Here is a 24,414-nt window from a genome sequence, read left to right on the forward strand (position 1 = left end):
AAATCCAATAATTCTCTCTTTGTTTTAATTTATGAAATCTATTAGGGACATCAATTGAAATATGCTCAATAGGGATAATATTTAGTGTTTCAAAACGTCCATTGTGAAAAGAGGCACAATGTCGGGAAAGGCTGTGTTTAAGAAAACCTGTATTGATATTAGATCTATGTTTGTTCATTCTCGTACGTAAGCATTGTGTTGTTCTGCCCACATATTGCAGATGACATGGACATTCTATTAAGTACACTACATACGAACTACCGCAATTGAGAAAAGATTTGATTTTAAAGGTTTCTTTTGTGACTGTAGAAATATAGGTAGTTTGTCTATGAGAGATGGCGTTGCAACATAGACATCGCGAATGGCCACATTTAAAGGAGCCAAAAAGAATAGGGAACATTTTGGGAATTAATGATTTGGATTTTTGCACTCTGCTGGGCGCAAGTATGTTTTTCAATGTTTGTGCTCGTCTGAAGGTAATCCTCGGCATATCCGATAAGTCGTTATCTAAGTGAGGGTTATTTTTTCACCGTACAAACCAACTACTTATAGCAGATCATTTAGGAACAGTTCCAAACATAGACCTGCTCCTATTATGACAAATAAAGAAATAACAACCAATACTTTCCATGATATTGCTACAGAAAGGGTTCTGATCACTACATCGCCGATCAAACCCATTTCTGATCATAGGGGTTTCAATCCTCCCCTAAATTCCAATACCGAACCAGTAGTTGTACCACCAAGATCTCATTTGAATCGCATCATACCAATGAATGCTTTCAAATCGTCTGAGTTGGCTCCTTTAAATGTGGCCATTCGCGATGTCTATGTTGCAACACCATCTCTCATAGACAAACTACCTATATTTCTACAGTCACAAAAGAAACCTTTAAAATCAAATCTTTTCTCAATTGCGGTAGTTCGTATGTAGTGTACTTAAAGGAACAGTGTCACCACAAATTTTTTTTTCATGTCAGTTTAATGTTAGTGTTTTATTAAAAACGTTTTTATTTATTTGTGTGTTTGTGTGTTACTTTTTTCTATTTTTTCACTTTTTCTTCCCTATGGGGGCTGCCATTTTTTTTTCCATTTCTGTATGTGTCGATTAACGACACATACAGACATGGAATACGGCAGCCACAGTCCCATAGGGACTGCGAACGGGTCCCGTCCCATTCACTTCTGTGTACGCCGTCTGTGTGGGAACTGCGCATGCGCCGCTCCCACACAGTCCAATTTGAAATGCGCGCCGTCCGGCGCCATTTTCCTGTGGACCGGAAGTCGCGGCCGGATAGTAAGATTACTACTTCCGGTCGCGGGTTCCGGACTTGTGCACTTGGACCAGCGGCAGCAGACGGAGCGGACGGGCCGGAGGGAGCCGCGGCGGCAGGAGCAGGTAAGAGATTTCTATGTATGTTCGTGTTTGTGTGTGTTTACTACTGTATGTAAACCTATTACACTGTGTGTTAGCTCAAAAAATGGCGACACACAGTGTAGGAGGTTAGACCGTTCAATCCCCTCGTTTATCCCGGCACTAGCCAGGATAAAGGAGGGGGGGATTCTCAGAGCTCACTAGATCGAGTGCTTTTTTCCCAATTTTGCAGCAAAAAGCAATGTGGTTGCTTTACCACATGCAATGCTGCAATTTTGGGAATAGCTCCATCTAGTGACCAGCAATGGGAAATATTATAAATTAGAATCTAATTTATAATATTTCCTGACTCGTGAAAAAAATAAAAAAAATTTGAACAATGTTTAATCACCTACACACTAAATGTTTAATAAAAAAAAAAAAAACACGTTTTGCTGGCAACACATTCCCTTTAATAGAATGTCCATGTCATCTGCAATATATGGGCAGAACAACACAATGCTTACGTACGAGAATGAACAAACATAGATCTAATATCAATACAGGTTTTCTTAAACACAGCCTTTCCCGACATTGTGCCTCTTTTCACAATGGACGTTTTGAAACACTAAACATTATCCCTATTGAGCATATTTCAATTGATGTCCCTAATAGATTTCATAAATTAAAACAAAGAGAGAATTATTGGATTTTCAAATTGCAGACGCTGAACCCACGAGGTTTAAATGACATTTCGGAATCCTCTTTGGATTGATGCTTTATTACACACCAATCCGTATAGAAATATGTTTTTAGAACATTCTGCCCTATTTGGATAATAGCAATATTTGCAAGAAATTTGTGTTTATATGATACCACACAGGTTTGCCCATAGATATATTTTTTGGATTCTAATTAGATGGTTATTTTTCGGTAGACATTTTTGGTGTCTACACAAAAATATATACATATAGTGCTGCTTTCTAAATGTGCCCCCTTTTTTTCCCCCCCTGTTTCGATTGGGAGTATGATAAGAACATTATGACATAGGTGAATTTCATGGAATATCAATATCCACAGTTCCTTTTGTCACCTTGACTACCGGAATGCTACCACGCATCATCCAAATAGTTCGGCGTATATGTGTGTATTTTTATAAAAATTCAATAGGTTTCACTTATAGATTACATCAATTCTTCCTAGGGGATTACCTTTTAAATACTATATATCCTTTGGAATAACAGTGTTTTGACTCTTTTATTATTTATTGGCATTTTACCTTATAGGTGGTTGTCTTGACAACAGAGACGCTTAAAAGCGCCGTCTAAATATAGAACGGTCAGTGAGATGTAACCATCCCATCTCTCTATATATGTACAATTTTTATTTAATATTATTCTCAATTCACCCGATATTTATGACAGATATATGCCACCCTCAGTAGTAACAGTGTGAACCCGATTTACATTGCTTTCTTCTGATCCTGATAACACGGATATTTTCCGTGCTACCTTACTATTCATTAACGGAAGCTGTGAAGCTTTTTATACACATATATATATATATATATATATTTTTTACACTTTGTCTCTTTTAAACACTTTTAATTCATATATATATTTATACTTTCACATCCATCAATACTTTCTGTCCTTAAATAATAATGGATGCCTATACAGTCATCCCGTGGTACTGTCTTGACTATGTAAACGCATATTAGGTGAATCTAGTTACCAATCACACCTTGCATGCCCGTTCACCCGTTTTTATGTTTGAGTGGTTTTCATTGTTTATCATACAAAAAATCCCTTACTTCCAGTAACATCTAAACAAAGTAAAATCTTGGTCTGATAGGTCATTCCAGTATTGGGGATAATAATACAAATACAAATATAAATATTCATTATATTAATATTTGGTAATTTTTTGTGTATTTTTATTTATGTGTTCATTCATTCAGTCATAAATATTTCTCTATTATCCATTATTGCTCTTACTTCCATAGAATACATGTTTTTAATGAATCTTTTAACCTTTTAATCAGCGTTCTTAAGACGCACTACATTGATTCTAATTATCCGTATTTGCAATTGTATGTATGATTTTTGGAATCTGTTTAGAGTACCAATATTGGTATCTTTTTTATCTTCTTCCCCTTAGGTACAATTACCAATTTGTTTACAAATAACACAATTTAAGATAATCCCTTGATACTTGTATTACTTATGACGTCATTTTTACACTTTTACCTTTCCCCTGTATGACCTTTATTTCCTTCCTGTTTGTCTGATCTCTGTTAGTATATAAGTAACCTCATTGTATGTATGTTTTACGGCCTGAGGAAGACGCTGGTACAGTGTCGAAACGCGTAGCCTGAATAAATATTCATTTATATATTTTCGTACCTATCATCATTGACCATCCCTAACAACCACGCAGCAGCGCCTTATAGGATCCTCCCTTTGCTCCCTCCTGTCTATATGTTTTGACTAGCGGTAACCGTTCTGGTTCACCGGTTTTGGATCCTGGCAGCAGCACGAAGTGGACTGATTACTCACTGTCTTTACTACACACTAACGAGGTGAGCATAACTAACCATGTTTATGACTCTCCCGTTATCCCATTGACCTGCACCATGTGGCGCCGTGCCTTTTGCTTCTCTGTTTATTTATAAAACAAAATAAAACTCCCCGAAAAAGACCCCATTTTGGAAACTACACCCACAAGCAAGTTTTAGCAAAAAAAATAAATTAAAAAATAATTTACATAAGGAATAAAGGAGAAAAAGCCACCCAACACTTGTAAAGCAATTTCTTCCAAGTACAGGAATACCCCATGTATGGTCATAAACTACTGTTTGGAGCCATTTGTGTTTTTGAGCTTAGATTTTCTGGATTTTTTTCTTAGCACCATGTTGTTTTTGCAAAGCCGCTAAGGTACCAGTACAGTGGAAACTCTCCAAAAGATACTCCATTTGAGAAACTACACCCCTTAAGGAATTAATCTAGTGGTGTAGTGAGCATTTTGACCCCACAAGTGTTTCATAGATTTTATTAGAATTGGGCAGTGCAAATACAAAAAATTTATTTTTTCCAATAAGTCGTAGATTTAGCTCAAAATGTATAATTTTCTCAACAAATAAAGGAGAAAAAGAACCACAACATTTGCAAAGCAACTTCTCTACAGTATGGAAATACCCAATATGTGTCATAAACTGCTGGTTGGGCACACGGTAGGGCTCAGAAGGGAAGAAGCACCATTTGGTTTTTGGAGTGTAGATTTTGCTGGATTGGTTTCTGGGCACCAATTGCAAAGCCCCTGTGGGACCAAACCAGTGGAAACCCCCCAAAAGTGACAGCATTTTAGAAGCTATACCCTTAAAGGTATTCACCTAGCAGTGTAGAGCATGTTAACTCCTCAGCTGTTTTCCAGAAATTAGCGTGCAGTGGATGTGGCAGAGTGAAAATAGCAATTTTTCCATAGATATGCCATTTCAGTGTCCAATATATTGTGCCCAGCTTGTGCCTCCATGAAAAGACAGCTCTTTAATTATTATGCTGTTCCCGGTTTTAGAAATGTGGCCCTAATATTTTGCATGGACATAAGACATGCCTCATGAGTCAAACAGCACCATGTGAAATTGAGGTGTAAATTGGCGATTTACAAAGGATTGGTTCACAATTGCTGAGTCTCTGATGTGAAATAAAAAGAGAAACCCCTGAGAAGTGACCCCATTTTGGAAACTACACCCGTCAAGGCATTTATTAAGAGTTATAGTGAGCATTTTGACCCCACCGGTGTTTTCCAGAAATTAATGCACTGCGGATGGTGCAAAGTAAAAATTGAAATTTTTCCCCAGATATGTTCCCCTATGCCCTGTATTCCATTTTTTGGGAGGCAAAGTGATAAAAAAAAAGCAATTCCTGAAAAGTATTTGTTAATGCGGCGTTCACCATTCTGTATAAAATACATGTTAACTTTATTCTGTGGATCAGTATGAATATGGCTATACGAAATCTATATCGTTTTTATATGTTTTACTACTTTTTCACAATAAAACACTTTTTAAAAAAAATAAATAAATCATGTTTTAGGGTCGCAATATTGTGAGGCACATAACTTTTTTTGCTTTTACAGAGCTGTGGGAAGGCTTGTTTTTTTGCGGGGCAAACTGTCGTTTTCATTGGTACCATTTTGGGGTAAGTGCAACTTTTTTATTCTATATTTTTTTGGACACAAGGTGACCAAAAACAGAAATTCTGGCATAATTCTTTAGGGTTTTTTTTATATACAGCGTTTACCCTGCATTATAAATGACATGTTTACTTTATTCTGTGGGTCAGTGCCATTCTGGTAATACCAAACTTATATTGCTTTTTTGTTTTACAACTTTTTGCACAATAAGGCCTGATTCACACGAACGTGTTAAACGTCCGATGTTATTCAATGTGACCGTTCACACAGCCATTGTTAGAACGGACCGTGTGAAGGGTCCGTGGGAAAATAGGACATGCAGTGGCGGATCATCATTAGGGCGGTTCGAGCGGCCGCACGAACCCCCTCATGCCCAGTGGCGTCGCTAGCACCGGAGGGAGCCCCGGTGCCAGGACCGCACCTGTCATGAGGCGACGTGAGCTTCTGTCCTACTTAGCAGCCGTGGTCGGTGCTGGAACTCCCCCTCCAGCCCCCCTTCCCTGCTCTACACATCTCTCCTCCTGCTGCTAGAAGTCGAGACATGGGGAGGGGAGACTGTCTGCGGGCTCTGTGTCGGGCTGTGAGGAGGAGAAACGCTGTGTGAAGACTCCCACCACATCAGCCTGCTGAACGCCCTTCACAAATATCCTACATAAAAGGTAAGTGCATGTGTGTTTACAATGTGTACTTTATATGTGTATAATGTGCATACTCATGTGTGTTTACAATGTGTACTTTATATGTGTATAATGTGCATACTCATGTGTGTTTACAATGTGTACTTTATATGTGTATAATGTGCATACTCAAGTATGTCTGTGATGTGTATGTATGTATGTATGTATATATACAGTGTGTTTGTGTGTGTGTGTGTGTGTGTGTGTGTGTGTGTGTGTGTGTGTGTGTGTGTGTGTGTGTGTGTGTGTGTGTGTGTGTGTGTGTGTGTATATATAATATATATATTTCTGCAGCAATTCCGCAGAAACTAGCAGAAATTCCGCTGCAGAAAAAAAAAACAATTTCCTGCATTTTTGATGCATGGTAACGTCTGGTGACGTCTCCTCTGAAAAAACGCAGCAATTCTGTCCACTTTCCGCAGCAGGAATTGACATGCTGCAGTACAAGAAATACGCACCACAGGAGAAAATGTCTGGTCGGAAATTTTACGCAGCATCTGGATGAGATTTGTTAAATCTCACTCACTTTGCTGCTACTGTATTCTGCGTATTTTCCGGGCAGAAAATTCACAGCAATTCCATTAAGTGTGGACAAGCCCTAATACAGTAGCAGCAGAGTAGATTAGATGTGAACAATTCTCATCCACACGCTGCATAAATGATAAGTGGGGGGAAAAAGCTCAGAAATTGACCTGCGGTGCATTTTTTTATTTCGCAGCATGTCTTTGTACCTTTTTCGGATATATATTACATTTTGATGACTTTTTTTTCCAATTTTTGGAATGCAAGGAACCAAAATAAAGCAATTCAGGCATGTTTTTGGGGTATCTTTTTATGACGTTCGCCGCGCGGAATAAAGATCTTAATATTGTTATAGTTCAGGCCATTACAGATGCGACAATACCAATTATGTATAGTTTATTGATTTTGTTTTAATTTTTTCAATAATAAAGTACTTGATAAGGGAAAAAGGGCAATTTTTTTACATTTTATTAAGTTTTATTCAAATGCCAAAGTCTTAGTCAAGCGTCAACTGCCTAGAAGTATATATGTACTGAGCTTGGTTCTGGTACTGTATATACAGTTAGGTCCAGAATTATTTGGACAGTGGCACAAGCTTTGGCATTTTAGCTGTTTACCAAAACATATTGTATTTATAGTTATATAATCAATATGGGCTTAAAGTGCAGACTCTCAGCTTTAATTTGAGGGTGTTCACATCCTAATTTGAGCAAGGGTTTAGGAATTACAGTTCTTTAATATGTAGCTGCCTCTTTTTCAAGGGACCAAAGGCAATGGCGTTACATCATGGGCGTTTTGGGCCCAAGTCTTCCAGGAGGCCCATGGCTGCCCAAAGTACAATGTAGTTTTGTCGCGTTATTTTCACGATTTTGCCACGAATCGCAGCAAAAACCGCGACGAAACGGCATTGTATATGTCCTGCAAAAGGACCTTTAGACATAAGGTCACATGACCTCATCTCAGTTCTTACTACTGTTTAAAGACCTGCTGGTCACATGACCACAGGTCCATGAGCAGCAGCAAAACTCCACAGAGAAGACTGAGGTGAGCTGCTATGTAAGTATAAGATTTGTTTAAGGGGTCTGTATTTAGGGGTCTGGTGTGGGACTGTATTTAGGGGGTCTGGTTTGGGGACTGTATTTAGGGGGTCTGGTTTGGGGACTGCTTTTAGGGGGTCTGGTCTGTATTTAGGAAGTTTGGTGCCTGTATTAGTTTAAGGGGTCTGTATTTAAGCTGTCTGGGTTCTGTATCAGTTTAAGGGGTTTAGGGTCTGTATATTTAGTGGTCTGTGTTAGTTTAAGGGGTCTGGCATCCTTATTTAGGGGTCTGTATTAGTTTGACGTCTAGGGTCTGTATTAGTTTAGGGGTCTTTATTTAGGGGTCTGGGGTCTGTATTAGATTAGGGAGTCTTTATTTAGGGGTCTGGTCTGGGGCCTGTATTAGATTAGGGGGTCTTGTCTGGGATCTGTATTACTTAAGGGAGTCAGCTCTGGGGTCATTAGTGTAGGGGATCAGGTCTGGAGTCTGTATTTAGGGTGTTTGGGTTCTGTATCGGTTTAAGGGGTTTAGGGTCTGTATATGTAGGGGTCTGTGTTAGTTTAAAGAGGCTCTGTCACCAGATTTTGCAACCCCTATCTGCTATTGCAGCAGATAGGTGGTGCAATGTAGATTACAGTAACGTTTTTATTTTAAAAAACCGAGCATTTTTGGCCAAGTTATGACCATTTTTGTATTTATGCAAATGAGGCTTGCAAAAGTCCAAGTGGGTGTGTTTAAAGTAAAAGTCCAAGTGGGCGTGTATTATGTGTGTACATCGGGGCGTTTTTACTACTTTTACTAGCTGGGCGTTCTGACGAGAAGTATCATCCACTTCTCTTCAGAACGCCCAGCTTCTGGCAGTGCAGACACAGCCGTGTTCTCGAGAGATCACGCTGTGTCGTCACTCACAGGTCCTGCATCGTGTCGGCCACATCGGCACCAGAGGCTACAGTTGATTCTGCAGCAGCATCAGCGTTTGCAGGTAAGTAGCTACATCGACTTACCTGCAAACGCCGATGCTGCTGCAGAATCAACTGTAGCCTCTGGTGCCGATGTGGCCGACACGATGCAGGACCTGTGAGTGACGACACAGCGTGATCTCTCGAGAACACGACTGTGTCTGCACTGCCAGAAGCTGGGCGTTCTGAAGAGAAGTGGATGATACTTCTCGTCAGAACGCCCAGCTAGTAAAAGTAGTAAAAATGCCCCGATGTACGCACATAATACACGCCCACTTGGACTTTTACTTTAAACACACCCACTTGGACTTTTGCGAGCCTCATTTGCATAAATACAAAAATGGTCATAACTTGGCCAAAAATGCTCGTTTTTTAAAAATAAAAACGTTACTGTAATCTACATTGCAGCACCGATCTGCTGCAATAGCAGATAGGGGTTGCAAAATCTGGTGACAGAGCCTCTTTAAGGGGTCTGGGGTCTGTATTTAGGTGGTCTGTATTAGTTTATGGGGTCTATTTAGAGGGCCTGTTCTAGGGTCTGTATTACTTTAGGGGGTCTTTATTTTGGGGTCTGTATTTAGGGGTCTGTATTAGATTAGGGGATCTGGTCTGGGGTCTGTATTACTTAAGGGAGTCAGGTCTGGGGTCATTATTAGTGTAGGGTCTGGGGTCTGTATTTAGGGGGTCTGTATTAGTTTGAGGTCTGGTGTCTGTATTTAGGGGTCTGGGGTCTGTATTAGTTTATAGGGTCTGTATTTAGGGGGCCTGGTCTAGGGTCTGTATTAGTTTAGGGGTCTTTATTTAGGGGTCTGTATTAGTTTAGGGGGTCTGGGGTCTGTATTAAGGGGGGTAGGTTTGGGGTCATTATTAGTGTAGAGGAAATCCTTGTGTTCTACATATCTTTGTGTACCCAGGACTAATAGACAAATGCGTGTTACCATTCCCATTGTCAAGAGGAAGTGTGATACTGACAGTGATGGTTGGGGACTGTCAGTATGTAGGGACACAGCCCTTTGACAAGGGGGATCGTAACACCCATTTGTCAATGCTCGCACAAAAAGGTGGTGTTTACTATACACATGGCAGAGCGGCGGTGTGGAAGGGGGTCCCAAGTTTGGTGAACAGCCCAGGGACTATGGTCTACTTAATCCGCCACTGACCAAAGGTAATTGTACAATTATCTCAAAAGTTATTTAATGGGCTGCATGGTCTATTCCCTCGTTAATCCAACATCAATTAAGCAGGTAAAATGTCTGTTGTTGATTCCAGGTGTGGCATTTGCATTTGGAAGCTGTTGCTGTGAACCCACAACATGAGGTCAAAGGAGCTCTCAATGCAAGTGAAACAGACCATCATTAAGCTGAAAAAAACAGAAGAAATCCATCAGAGAGATAGCACAACTGTTAGGAGTGGCCAAATCAACAGTTTGGTACATTCTTGAAAAAAAAGAGCGCACTGGTGATCTCGTGAACTACAAAAGGCCTGGACGTCCACGGAAGACAACAGTGGTAGATGATCGCAGTATCCTTTCGATGGTGAAGAAAAACCCCTTCACAACATCTACCCAAGTGAAGAACACTCTACTGGAAGTAGGTGTATCAGTATCTACATCTACCATAAAGAGAAGACTTCATGAGAGCAAATACAGAGAGTTCACCACAAGGTGCAAACCATTAATCAGCCTCAGAAATTGAAAAGCCAGATTAGACTTTGCCAAACAACATGTAAAGAAGCCTGCCCAGTTCTGGAACAGCATGAAACTAAGATCAACCTGTACCAGAATGATGGGAGGACGAAAGTATGGAGAAGGCTTAGAACGGCTCATGATCCAAAGCACACCACATCCTCCATAAAACATGGTCAAGGCAGTGTGATGGCATGGACATGCATGGCTGCCAAAGTCACTGGGTCACTAGTGTTTATTGATGTTGTGACTGAAGACAGAAGCAGCCGGATGAATTCTGACATGTTCAGGGATATACTTTCTGCTCAAATTCAACCAAATGCAGCAAGGTTGATTGGACGTTGCTCCACAGTACAGATGGACAATAACCCAAAACATACTGCGAAAGCAACCCAGGAGTTTTTTAAGGCAAAGAAGTGGAATATTTTGCAATGGCCAAGTCAATCACCAGATCTCAACCCGATTGAGCATGCATGTGAAAAACTTAAGGCAGAAAGACCCACAAACAAGCAAATCTGAAGACCACTGCAGTAAAGGCCTGGCAAAGCATCACAAAGGAGGAAACACAGTGTTTCGTGATGTCCATGGGTTCCAGACTTCAGGCAGTCATTGCCTGCAAAGGATTCTCCACAAATTATTTAAAAAAAAAACACATTTTGTTTATGGCAATGTTAATCTGCCATAACTGAATCTTTGCCCCGGGTGCTGGAGAACCTAGCCATGACTCTGCAAGGGGGCATCCTCTACGTCTGGAGGAGAAACATTTTCACCATCATAACAGACAGGGATTCTAAACCTCTTAACGCTGAAGGACGGATTTATCCGTACTCTGCAGCTGCTAGTTCGCGCAGGAGGACGGATATATCCGTCCTGTGATGGCGCAGGTACTGCCACTGTACCCACGTGATCAGCGGCAGGAGCACGGCTGTTATACGCAGCCTGGCTCCTGCTGCAACTGCTGGAATCGAAGCGCGCTCTGATTCCGGCAGTTTAACCCATTAAATGCCGCTGTCAATAGTGACAGCGACATCTAATGTGTTTGACAGAGGGAGGGCGCTCCCTCTGTCACCCCATCGGCGCCCCCGCAAAGAAATCGCGGGTCGCTGTCGGGTTTCCATGGCAGCCGGGGGCCTAACAAAGATCCCCAGGTCTGCCTTCAGCAAATGCCTGTTAGGCCATGACCTAATAGATTGCCTGTCAGTTTTACACTGACAGGCAATAATGCTTTGGTATACTAAGTATACCAAAGCATCATATATGCGATCAGCAGATCGCATAGTGAAGTCCCCTGGTGGGACTAAAAAAAAATATATAAATCATTTAAATAAAGTTTGTGAAAAAAAAAATATATAAATTACAGTCAAAATCAAATAAAACTACTTTTTTTGCCAAAAAAGTGGTTTTATTTAGTAAAAGTGTCAAAACAAATACCACATACACATATATGGTATCTCCACGATCGTAACGACTTGAACAATAAAATGAACACATTAATTAAACCGCCGGATGAACGCCGTCCAAAAAAAAACCACAAGAAAGAACGGCAAAATTCTCTCTTTTCTCCCATTCCCCCCATAAAAAATTCAATAAAAGTTAATCTATAAGTCTTATGTACCCCAAAATAGTACTAATGAAAACGACACATTGGCCCGCAAAAATAAAGCCCACATACGGCCACATTGATGGAAAAATAAAGACATTACGTCTCTTGGAATGCGGCGATGCAAAAACAAGTAATTTTTTTCTAAAAGGGTTTTTATTGTGCAAACGTAGGAAAACATATAAAACCTTTACATATTTGGTATCCCAGTAATTGTGCTGACCCATAGAATAAAGTTAACATGTTATTTACGCTGCATAGTAAACTGCGTGAATTTATAATGTGAAAATTAATGATGGAATAGCTGCTTATTTTCAATTCTCTCCTAAAATAAAAGTTAATAAAAGTTAATCAATATATTATAACCATCTAAAAATGGTACAATTACAAAATACAACTCGTCCTGCAAAAAACAAGCCCTTATACGGCTATGTCGACGGAATAAAAAAAAAGTTACGACTCTTGGAATGCGACCGTGAAAAAACAAAAAATAATCCTTGGTCCTTAACGTGCAAAATGGCCTGGTCATTAAGGGGTTAACGGTGAGAGCAGTGAGACTATGAAACTCTCTGTCACAGGATGTTGTGGTGGTTGATTGTTTGAACAAGTTCAAGATTATGACTTTCTTAACAAATATAATATTACAGGTTATGAGTACTAGATTCCGGAGATAGGACGTTGATCCAGGGAATTATTCTGTTTTCCATATTTGGAGTCAGGGGGGATTTTTTTCCTAATGGGGCAATTGTCATCAACCTCATGGGGATTTTGCCTTTTTCAGGATCAACATGGTAGGATTATAGTTTGGACTTTTTTCAACCTTTTCAACTATGTAAATATATAACTATATAACAAGTTATACTGAATCTTTTACAACAACTCTAAATATCATGCTGCTCAGCTCCTGCTGCTTTATAACTTTCTGCATGTAGATAGAACTGTTTTTAAATGTGCCAGGTTCAATTTGAATTAAAATTGTGTTCCTATCTAATAATGTTATGGCATATCACTGAGATTCACACATGATGCGGATCCAACCTCTGAGATTCTCACCAATCACATTCTGTGCACAAAGAACAGATGCCTTTTGCTTATTTCCTGCACAGCGGCGCTCCCAGACACACAACTTGCAGGGCACATCAACGCAAAATCTATGAAAGAGTAGTCATTTTGCCCATTCTCTTTCTAATGGTGGATTCATAAGAGTTGTAATAATCGAAAGTGAGCAAGGTCTACAGTTTCAGACTTTGCTAATTTTAGCAAACTGTAGTTTACTAAAGTCCCAGATGCTTAGAAATCTCTTTGCAATCTTTTCCAGACTGATATACAGTTGATAAAGAAATATAATCAGTATAGATTTTGCTAGTAATCAATTGCCTTTATTATATGCTTATGCTACATCATATATATATATATATATATATATTTGGCAAGGACATGGTGTCCGAGGCACAGTTAGCTCCGCCCACAGCCCAACCTGCAAGAAGCTGTTGCTTGTGCCTCTATTTGTCTGTGTGTCTCTGTGTTTGTATGTGTATAAGTTCCAGTATGTGTGTATGTGTGTCTTTGTGTGTGTGTGTGTGTGTGTGTGTATGTGTGTGTCTAAGTGCCTATATAGGTATCTGTACAGTGGCGTAGCTATAGGGGTAGCAACGGTCGCAGTTGCTACACAGCGCTGACCACGCTTCCAACTGAGTTTGTGTCCTCAGGACGCAAATACAGTTCAGTGCAATGCTGGAGCCTTCCTCCAGCATTCACTTTGTTCCAACTGGCTCGGCGCAGGCAGGCGCGATGTAGTGACGTCATCGTGCCTGCTTGCCCCAAGTCACTCACAGCACAGACCAGAAGAGAAGGAATCTCCATCCCTCGTGGGAACAGGGATAGGTAAATAATTATATTATTATTTTTCTATTAGGTACGTACATATGGGGGCATTATACTGAGCATGGGAGAAGGGGCTCATATGATAGCTGCCGGGAGGGCATTATACTGTATAGGACAGCTGAGGGGGCGTTATAATATTTGGGGGGCATTATACTGTATGGGCAGTGGCGGATTATCATTAGGGCGTTTCGGGCGGTCGCCCGGGGCCCAAGACTGCCAGGGGGCCCAAGGAGCCTATGACCGCCCGAACCCCCTCATGCCCAGTGGCGTCGCTAGCACCGGAGGGAGCCCCGGTGCCAGGACCGCACCTGTCAGGCGAGGGGAGCTTTGCTTCTACTTAGCAGCCGTGGTCTGTGCTGCTTTAGAAGCTCCCCCTCCAGCCCCCCTTCCCTGCTCTAAACATCTCTGCTGCTAGCTGTCGGGACATGGGGGAGGGGAGACTGTCGGCGGGCTCTGTGCTGTGAGCAGGAGAAGAGCTGCAGTGAAGACATAAAAGGTAAGTGCATGTGTGTTTAATATCCATATTCATGTATGTTTAATGTCCATATTCATGTGTTTACAAGGTGTACTTTGTGTATAATGTGCATACTCGTGTATAATGTGCCTACTTAGTGTATAATGTGCATACTCGTGTGTACTTTGTGTACTATGCATACTTTGTGTATAATGTGCCTACTTTGTGTACTTTGTTCATAATGTGTGTACTTTGTGTACTGTGCGTACTTTGTGCATAATGTGCGTACTTTGTACTGTGCGTACTTTGTGCATAATGTGCGTACTTTGTGCGTACTTTGTGCATAATGTGCGTACTTTGTGCGTACTTTGTGCATAATGTGCGTACTTTGTGCATAATGTGCGTACTTTGTGCATAATGTGGTACTTTGTGTACTGTGCATACTTTGTGCATAATGTGCCTACTTTGTGCATAATGTGCGTACTTTGTGCATAATGTGCGTACTTTGTGCATAATGTGCCTACTTTGTGCATAATGTGCGTACTTTGTGCATAATGTGGTACTTTGTGTACTGTGCATACTTTGTGCATAATGTGCATACTTTGTGCATAATGTGCGTACTTTGTGCATAATGTGCGTACTTTGTGCATAATGTGCCTACTTTGTGCATAATGTGCGTACTTTGTGTACTTTGTGCATAATGTGGGTACTTTGTGCATAATGTGCGTACTTTGTGCATAATGTGCGTACTTTGTGCATAATGTGTGTACTTTGTGCATAATGTGCGTACTTTGTGCATAATGTGGTACTTTGTGTACTGTGCATACTTTGTGCATAATGTGCGTACTTTGTGTACTTTGTGCATAATGTGCGTACTTTGTGCATAATGTGCCTACTTTGTGCATAATGTGCGTACTTTGTGTACTTTGTGCATAATGTGCGTACTTTGTGCATAATGTGCATACTTTGTGTACTTTGTGCATAATGTGCGTACTTTGTGCATAATGTCCTTACTTTGTGCATAATGTGCGTACTTTGTGCATAATATGGTACTTTGTGTACTGTGAGTACTTTGTGCATAATGTGCCTACTTTGTGCATAATGTGGTACTTTGTGTACTGTGCGTACTTTGTGCATAATGTGCATAATGTGCGTACTTTGTGCATAATGTGCCTACTTTGTGTACTGTGTGTACTTTGTGCATAATGTGCGTACTTTGTGCATAATGTGCGTACTGTGTGTACTTTGTGCATAATGTGCCTACTTTGTGTACTAGTGTTTAGGTAGTGTTAGCAATAGTTACGGCGCGGCAGGGTGGTGGTGGAGAAGGGGGGCCCAAGTTTGGGTAACAGCCCAGGGCCCATGGTCTTCTTAATCCGCCACTGTGTATGGGACAGCTATAGGGGCATTTTACTGTATGGGGAGGCTATAGGGGACATTATACTGTATGGGGGCATTATACTGTATGTGGCAGCTATGGAGCGCATTAAACTGTATGGGGGCATTATTCTGTATGGTACAGCTATGGGGCATTATAATGTATGGGGGCATTATACTGTATGGGGGGCATTATACTGTATGGGACAGCCATGGGGGCATTATGCAATATGGGACAGCTATGAGGGGCTTTATACTGTATAGGGGCAATAATACTGTATGTGGCAGCTATGGGGGGCATTATACTGTGTGGGGCATTATACTGTATGGTACAGCTATGGGGGCATTATACTGCATGTGGGTATTATACTGTATGGTACAGCCATGGTGGGCATTATACTGTATGGGACAGCTATGGGGGGCTTTATACTGTATAGTGGCAATAATACTGTATGTGGCAGCTATGGGGGCATTATACTTTGTGGGGCATTATACTGTATGGGACAGCTATGGTGGGCATTATACTGTATTGGGGCATTATATTGTATGGGACAGCTGAGGGGGGCATTATACTGTATTGGGGGCATTATACTGTATGGGACAGCGATGGGGGTATTATACTGTATGGGGCAGCTATAGGGGGCATTATACTGTATGGGGGAATTATACTGTTTGTGGCAGCTATGGAGGGCATTATACTGTATGGGGGACATTATACCGTATGGGACAGCTATAGGGGGAATTATACTGTATGGGGGGGCATTATACTGTATTTGGCAGCTATGGGGGCATTATACTGTATGGGAATTATGTGGGGTATTTTTATTTGAATAAAATATTTTTCTATGTCTTTGTATTTTTCTAAACTTTATTACTACCACCTTAATAATGGCCGCCGGCAGATAGACAACGTCCATTACTAAGGTGGGGCTTAATGTTAGACATGAAGAGGCTAACACTAACCTCCATTATTACCCCGGTATCAACCGCCACCAGGGGTACTGGGAAGATCCGGGTACAATCCAGTCCCTATTCATTTGTAGTGACGGGGGGCATGCCATGGCCCACCCTGGTAATGCTAACCTGTTGCTGCTGTGTTGTATCTGGCTGGTTATAAAAATGGGGGAAGCCCACATCGTTCTTTCCAATTATTTATTTATTTATTTAAAAAATTACGTTTGGTCTCCCCATTTTTCATAAGCCAGACACAACACAGCAGCAGCAGCCTAGCATTACCAGGGTGGGAAGGGCCACTGTGTTTGGTCTTTCCCAACCTAATAATACCAGCCTGCGGCCGCCCCTGTGGCCGACCATCGCTACAGATGTTCGGGTACTGAAGCGTACCCGACTCTTCCCAATACCCCTGGTGGTGGTGGGTGCCGCGGTAATAATGGGGTTAGTGTTAGCTTTTTCACCATCTAACACTAAGCCCTGCCTTAGTAATTATTGCTGTCAATCAGTCAGCGGCTATTACTAAGTCAGTAGTAATAAAGTTTCAAAAAAATACAAAGACAAAGAAAAAATAGGTTTATTTAAATAAAACCCCCCACACAACCCTCGTTAACCTTTTTATTGATAATAAACAAAAAGCCGTCATCGAAGTAATCCTCGAATCTGAAGTAGGCCAACGGCCGAACCTGTAAAAATAACACATACACAAAAAAAAACATTAGTAAGGGCCAGTTTACATTTCCGCTGAGGGGCTCCGTCTGCGGTTTCTGTCGGGTAACCCCCTCAACGGAAAGGCAAACTGAAACCTCAGCTTCCGTTTCCCTCACCATTGATCTCAATGGTGATGGAAACCTTGCTAAAGTTTTCTGTTTGTCACCGTTGTGACAGGTTTCCGTTGTTTTGATGGAATTAATAGCGCATTCGACTGCGCTATTGGCTACGTCAAGAACAACTGAATCAATGGGAAAACGGACGGTAAAAACTGCTTGCGGGAAAAAAAAGCGACATTCCCTATCTTCGGGTGTTTACTTCTCTGACCTCCTATTGACATCAATGAGAGGCAAAGAAAGCGGTTTTCGCTGCGTTTTTTTGCCCGTGTCCCTCAATGAAAAAAACTCTGAGGAAACAGGGCCTTACAGTGGCATTTGTTTTTTTCTCCTTGTTCTCTCGTTATACTAGGGGTATTTCTATGTTTTATAACTCCTTTTATGCTTTTGCCCGCAAATCGCGGGCCATGTACATGGCCGCGGCCATTGTTTTCAATGAGCCCGGACCACAGAAGACGGCCGTAATAAGACATGTCCGTTCTTTCTGCGTTGCGGGCTCCCGGGCCATGCACGGACCGTAAAAACTCTGGTCGTGTGCATGGCCCCATAGAAATGAATGGGGCCGCAATTCCTACGAAAATCACGTTCGTGTGCATTGGGCCTTAGATTTTGTTTGTCTATAATTGTGACTTAGATAACAATCCCACAACATTTTATTAGTAATCAATGCAAAATCCAGGTAACTTTAAAGGGTTTACTTACTTTTAATTGCAACTGTCTTTTATTATACAGGTTTCTGCTTCCCTATTTATATCAGTTAAAGTTCACCATAATAACTACTTCGCTATGATTTGCTGCCTCATCTATTTTCCTTATTATTAGATTTGTTACTGCTTCCATTATACTTGTAGCCCTGTTCTGCCATTCTTTGCTCCCGCTGCTTTCCGGCCACTTCCTGATTAGATGGCCGGGAGTTATGATAACAGCAAAGCCCGCTGAGCTACGCTGTTTCTGTAACTCCCATAGAAGTGAATGGCAGTTACGGAAGCAGTGTAGCTGCCGTGCTACGCTGCTTCGTAACTGCCTTTTACTTCTATGGGTGATAAGGAAACAGTGTAGCTCAGCAAGCTTTGCCGTTTTTGTAACTACCGACCATCTAATCAGGAAGTGGCCGAGAAGCAGCAGGAGCCGAGAAAAGCAGAAGTGGCTTAGGGGGCCCCATTATAGAGATAGGTGCAGGTCCCCGAGGTGGGACCCGCATCTATCGGACATTTATGGAATATCCTGTGGATATGCCCTAAATGTTAAAGAAGGGCAAACCCCTTTAACTGTCCACTGAGCTTCACTCCCCTCCAAACATTTTCTACAGACAGGGCAGCAACCACTACCTTCTAGTTTTTATTTTTGTCAGTCCCCTTCACGACGCTCAGCACACACACACCACACAGTAAAAGCACCGGCAGGCTCAGGAAGCGAAGCAAGAAGAACACTAACACTGATTGGATGAGAGGCTCAGCCAACCAGCATTAGGTTGAATTTCAGAGGCGCCACTATTCCGAATCAATAACTGGTCCAAAGTTAGCGATGCTGCTTGCGGCACACTCTATCTGGTGGACTTGGTCACCTAGTGAGCATCACTGCATCTTACATTGATGCTGGATACTAGGTGACAAAGACCACCAGACAGAGCAAGCCTCGTCAGGCCCCTCCCCTCCTAATACGTTTTCTAAATAATAGACTGGTTTGGCCACGCTGCAGACTGACGGGCCCCTCACCCACATTGTCCACTTTCGGCAACTCACATATCGGACCCCCTTCCTTAACATATGTTATTTATGGCATCAATAACATATGTGAAGGAAGGGGGCCCGATCTGTGAGTTGCCGAAAGTGCACAGGGAGGAAAGGGGTCCCCCCACCATCTGCTGCACGAACGTGCCGATCTACGAGCAGAGCATTTAGGGAAGCTGAGCAGGCCCCCACCCTCTCCGGGCCCCTGTGCAGCCGAACCAGCTGCACCGGCGACATGTCTACCCCTGTAGACAAATCCATATCAGTATTTTATCATTCTTTCTCCCTCCCCTTATTTTCACCCATAGGGACTTCACATATTAAATTCCCTCTGAGGTATCATCACACAATTGATGTAATTAGATTTGCTTTTAAGTATTGGAAAACATCCCCCCTCAGAGAAGGGAAGGAAACAGAAACAAGAGACTCAAACAGAGAGATTTTTACATACATTTATTTGACTAACTTCTGAGATTTTATGTGTGTCTCAGACCCCTTGTTTGTTAAAAGAAATTAACACTCTCAGTGTAGCATTATAAGTTAAAAGAAGAATCTTAAAGGAACCTTTGCCATAAGTGTTAAGCCTTACCGGCCGCATTATGCTGATGGTAGATGATCAGTTCTGGAATTGAAGAATAGAGATGTTTCTCTGCCAAGTAATACTGGCTTGAAGTCTCACACACTACATAATGACGGATAATTCCTTCCCTGCATAGGAAAATTAATGATAGAATTAAATTACACCATATAGTTTAGAGAATAAATAGTAGAGGTTTTAGTGTACCCTTAATTTCTTTCACTCACCCTGATGACTTGGCATACACAGACACTGTATATTTTCCAGCTTTGCTAGAATCTCTTACAATAAAGCCACCTTCCTTGTCCTGTAAAACAGGTATGTGACATATTATAGTTGTTAAAAATGATCAGGATAATAATGCGTTAGAAACCAGGCAGTGTCCTCTACAGATAATAAAGCAGAGATAATAAGACTTGCTGAAGACTGGAAGCACTTGATATAGACAGATTTTCATTTAGTCTAATCCCTCATTTGGATATAGCCTACACAGAGCGGTCAATCGACACACACATATTGTAAGGGTATAGTGAAAAATAGAAAAATTGCTTTATTAGACAAAGTATAGGTACAATCTATATACCGTCAACATTTTACTACTATAATACATAGAAACAGGGGAAGAGCATATATGTATAAATTGACATCTACTGTGTCTCAAAAAAGAAACCCTTGATTAATTGGATCGATTTTTTGATAGCGGAAAAGCATCCACCACAAGATGTGAAATTAACAAAGTGACCTACCCATTGTAAAGCTCCTGCCCAGAAATGACGCCAGAGGGTCTGGCCTCATTTACTCATCCTGTTTCTATGTATTAGAATTGTGAAATGTTGACTGCATATAGACTTATACCTATACTGTAGATGCATGCACCTCACATTGTTATATCTTTCTTGTTACCCATATATTAATGTTTATATATGCTCCTCGCACAGGCTGACTCCGTGCTGCATTGTATGACTCATTTTTAATCTTTTTGTATACATTTGTCTAATAAAGGGATTTTTTTATTTTTCACTATACCCTTACTATATGTGTGTATGTTAATTGACCCCTCTATGTAGGCTATATCCAATTTCATTGGGTCAATGCAGCAAGTAATACTTGGTTATCTTTTGCCTCCAGTCCAGACTTTAGGATAATACTATTTTTAGTCATTTTTCTCTTTTGAGGCATTCTCTTATATGTACAAATAGGCTGTTTATTTTTATTTGGTTGCCACTAAAAGTTTCTGTCCTGGTTTGATTTATTATGATCACTAATATTAATACAGTTTCAATATTGTATTATCACATGTTGCTGAAACTGACTAACTGATATTACTATTTGTAAAATACAACAACTTTGCTAACTAAAATTAATATGAAAATAAAAAGAGAATAACCAGTAAACAAACTAATGCAAACAATTAGATATAATGGGGACATGCTATTGTGAAGTTGCATTTCCATTTAAAGTTGCATTTCCATTTAAGATTTAACACCAAGTGTCAGCTAAGCTGTGCTATTTTAAAATTATGATATTTGGCCTCTCCTTTTACTCTCTTTCTATCCTCACTTTATGTAGGGGCACTATGCTCATGTGGATGGGAAAAAGGGAAGGGATGAAACAAAAATTCTACACATTGATATCGGAGCCGATATTTTTTAATTCCAGGAAATTATCTAAGCCTTTTTTAAAGCCACCTACTGTCCCCGCTGTGACCAGCTCCTGCGGTAGACTATTCCATAGATTCACAGTTCTCACAGTAATGAAGACTTGATGCCTCAGGAGATTGAACCTTTTTTTTCTCCAGATGGGGGGGGGGGGGGGGGAGTTGTCTTTTGACGGGGTTCTACATGGAACAGGTTTTCACCATATTTCTTGCATGGGCCAATTCTCTATTTATATAAGTTAGTCATGCCCATTTCTTTTCAAGGCTAAATAGGTTTAAATATTTTAATCTTTCCTCATAACTTAGAATCCCCATGCCCCTTATTAGTTTAGTTGCCCTTCCTTGTATTTTTTCCAAACCTATGACATCCTTTCTATGAACTGGAGCCCAGCACTGAACTGCATATTCTAGATGAGGCCTCACTAATGCTTTGTAAAGTGGTAATATTACCTCCCTGTCCCGTGAGTCCATGCCTCTTTTAATACAACAATATCTTGCTGGCCCTTGAAGCAGCTGATTGACATTGCATGCTGTTATTTAGTCTGTGATCTACAAGTACACCCAGATCCTTCTCAACAAGTGACTCCCCCAGTGTAGCTCCCCCAAAGACATATGATGCATGCAGATTTTTGGTACCCAGATGCATAACTTTACATTTATCTACATTAAACCTCATTTGCCAAGTGGACGCCCAAACACTTAGTGTGTCCAAATCGGCTTGTAATTTATGAACATCTTCCATAGACTGAACATTACTACATAGCTTGGTGTCATCTGCAAAAATAGAAATAGTGCTATTAATCCCATCCTCTAAATCATTAATAAATAAGTTGAATAATAGTGGTCCCAGCACGGAACCCTGGGGTACACCACTTATAACCGGGGACCATTCAGAGTAGGAATCATTGACCACAACTCTCTGGATACGGTCCTTGAGACAGTTACAAACTATACTTTCTAAAACTATAGTCTTTAATTTACCCATTAGACGTTTGTGAGGGACAGTGTCAAATGCCTTTGCAAAGTCCAAAAACACTATATCCACAGTGGCCCCTCTGTCTAGGCTTCTGCTCACCTCTTTATAAAAACAAATCAGGTTGGTTTGACAACTTCTGTCCTTAGTAAAACCGTGCTGGCTGTCACTAATAATACAAGTTTTTGTCACATACTCCAGTATATAGTCCCTCAATAGCCCCTGAAACATTTTCCCACAATGGATGTTAAGCTTACTGGTCTTTAATTACCCTAGAGCTTTTTTTGAATATAGGCACAACTTTTGTCCTAAGCCAGTCCCTTTGGCACTATACAAGTCACTAGAGAATCTCTGAATATTATGAAGAGGCGGACAGAAATAACTGAACTAAGCTCTTTAAGAACTCTTGGGTGTAACTCATCTGGTCCCGGGGTCTTGTGCACATTTATTTTATTTAACTTAGCTTGGACCATATCTACATTCAGCCAATTCAGTATATTAATTGATGTATTAACAGCACCGGCTACATCAGCTGCTCTTTCTTCTGTTGTATATACAGAGCTAAAGAATCCATTTAGTAACTCTTCCGTCTCTTGATCCCCTGTGACCAACTCCCCATTACCACTATTTATGGGTCCTACATGTTTAGACCTTGACTTTTTTGCATTTATATACTTGAATTTGTTTTGCTATCATTGGCCACCTACCTTTCATTTTGTATTTTTGCTGATTTTATTACCTTTTTACAGATTTTATAAAACGCTTTATAATTTACAAAGGCTACAACTGTACCCTCGGATTTGTATTTTTCAAATGCACTTTTTTGTCATATATTGCTCTCTTTACAGAAGGTGTAAGCCATGTGGGGTTTAATTTTAGTCGATTATGCTTGTTACCTATAGGAATACATTTTGCACTATAATTACCCAAAGTAGATTTTAAAATCTCCTATTTATCATTTGTACCATTATTTAACATTAGCTCTTCCCAGTCTATATCCTGAATTGCAGCCCTCATCCTGGGGAAATTGGCCTTCTTAAAATTAAGTATTTTTGCCCTCCCAGCCTGTGTTTGTTTTTTACAGTAGAGGTAAAATGCATCTATATTGTGATCACCGTTACCGAGATTTTAAGGAAAAATGACATTCCCAACAAGCTCTGCCTTGTTTGAAATGACCAGATCCAACAGAGCGTCACCTCTAGTCAGGTCTTTCAATAAATGGGCCATAAAATTTTCCTGCAACAGCTTGAGGAAATTTCTCCCCTTAGGAGTTGTAGCCGAACCATGATACCAATTAATATCACTGTAATTAAAATCTCACATTATCACTACAGTACCAGACTGTGCAGCCCGCTCCATCTGTTTATATAGCTGACCTTCCATCCCCTCAGTTATATTAGGGGCTTTATAGATTACACAAAAAAAAAATGTTTCAGTGTTTACCTCCCTTTGTAATTCTACCCACAAGGTTTCAATTTTCTGCCAATCTTCACCCACTATTGCCTCTTTTACACTCGCCTTCATATCACTTCTCACATACAGACATACACCATCGCCTTTCCTATTTGATCTGTCTTTTTGAAACAGTGTAAAACTCTGTAGATTTACAGCTCAGTCATGAGAAGAGTCTAGCCATGTTTCAGCAGCACCAACTATATCGATATGTTCCTCCAGTACCAAGGCCTCAAGCTCTCCCATTTTGCTTGCTAGACTTCTGGCATTTGTGAACATATACTTTAACTTACCCTTCAATATTTGACATTATTTAGGCATTTCTATCTTCAATGTTCCTTTTCCCATCCCTTGGTTAAACTTGATGGGCGTGTCTATTTTCATCCGTACTAAGGGCCTCTTAGTGTGGTGACTGTTTGTTTTAGCTCATCATGCAGTATAAGGGTTGGTACTTGGTCTAGGGCGCTGGTTATTACCCTGTGTTTATGAAATTGTACTCTTGAT

The 24,414-nt window shown here is 40.7% G+C and overlaps 1 protein-coding gene across 1 annotated transcript in view; it reads right to left on the reverse strand.

Moving 5' to 3' along the window:
• BTK (Bruton tyrosine kinase) overlaps positions 1-24,414 on the reverse strand; it is a 477,293-nt gene that overhangs the window by 126,080 nt on the left and 326,799 nt on the right. Inside the window, exons 11-12 of the mRNA XM_075835606.1 lie at positions 20,056-20,135; positions 19,841-19,959 (exon numbers count right to left, since the gene is read on the reverse strand). Of these exons, the coding sequence (XP_075691721.1) occupies positions 19,841-19,959; positions 20,056-20,135 (199 nt within the window). The remainder of the gene's footprint in view (positions 1-19,840; positions 19,960-20,055; positions 20,136-24,414) is intronic.

This window comes from Rhinoderma darwinii, chromosome 8 (assembly GCF_050947455.1).
Source record: "Rhinoderma darwinii isolate aRhiDar2 chromosome 8, aRhiDar2.hap1, whole genome shotgun sequence".
In the NCBI taxonomy this organism is placed as follows: domain Eukaryota; kingdom Metazoa; phylum Chordata; class Amphibia; order Anura; family Rhinodermatidae; genus Rhinoderma; species Rhinoderma darwinii.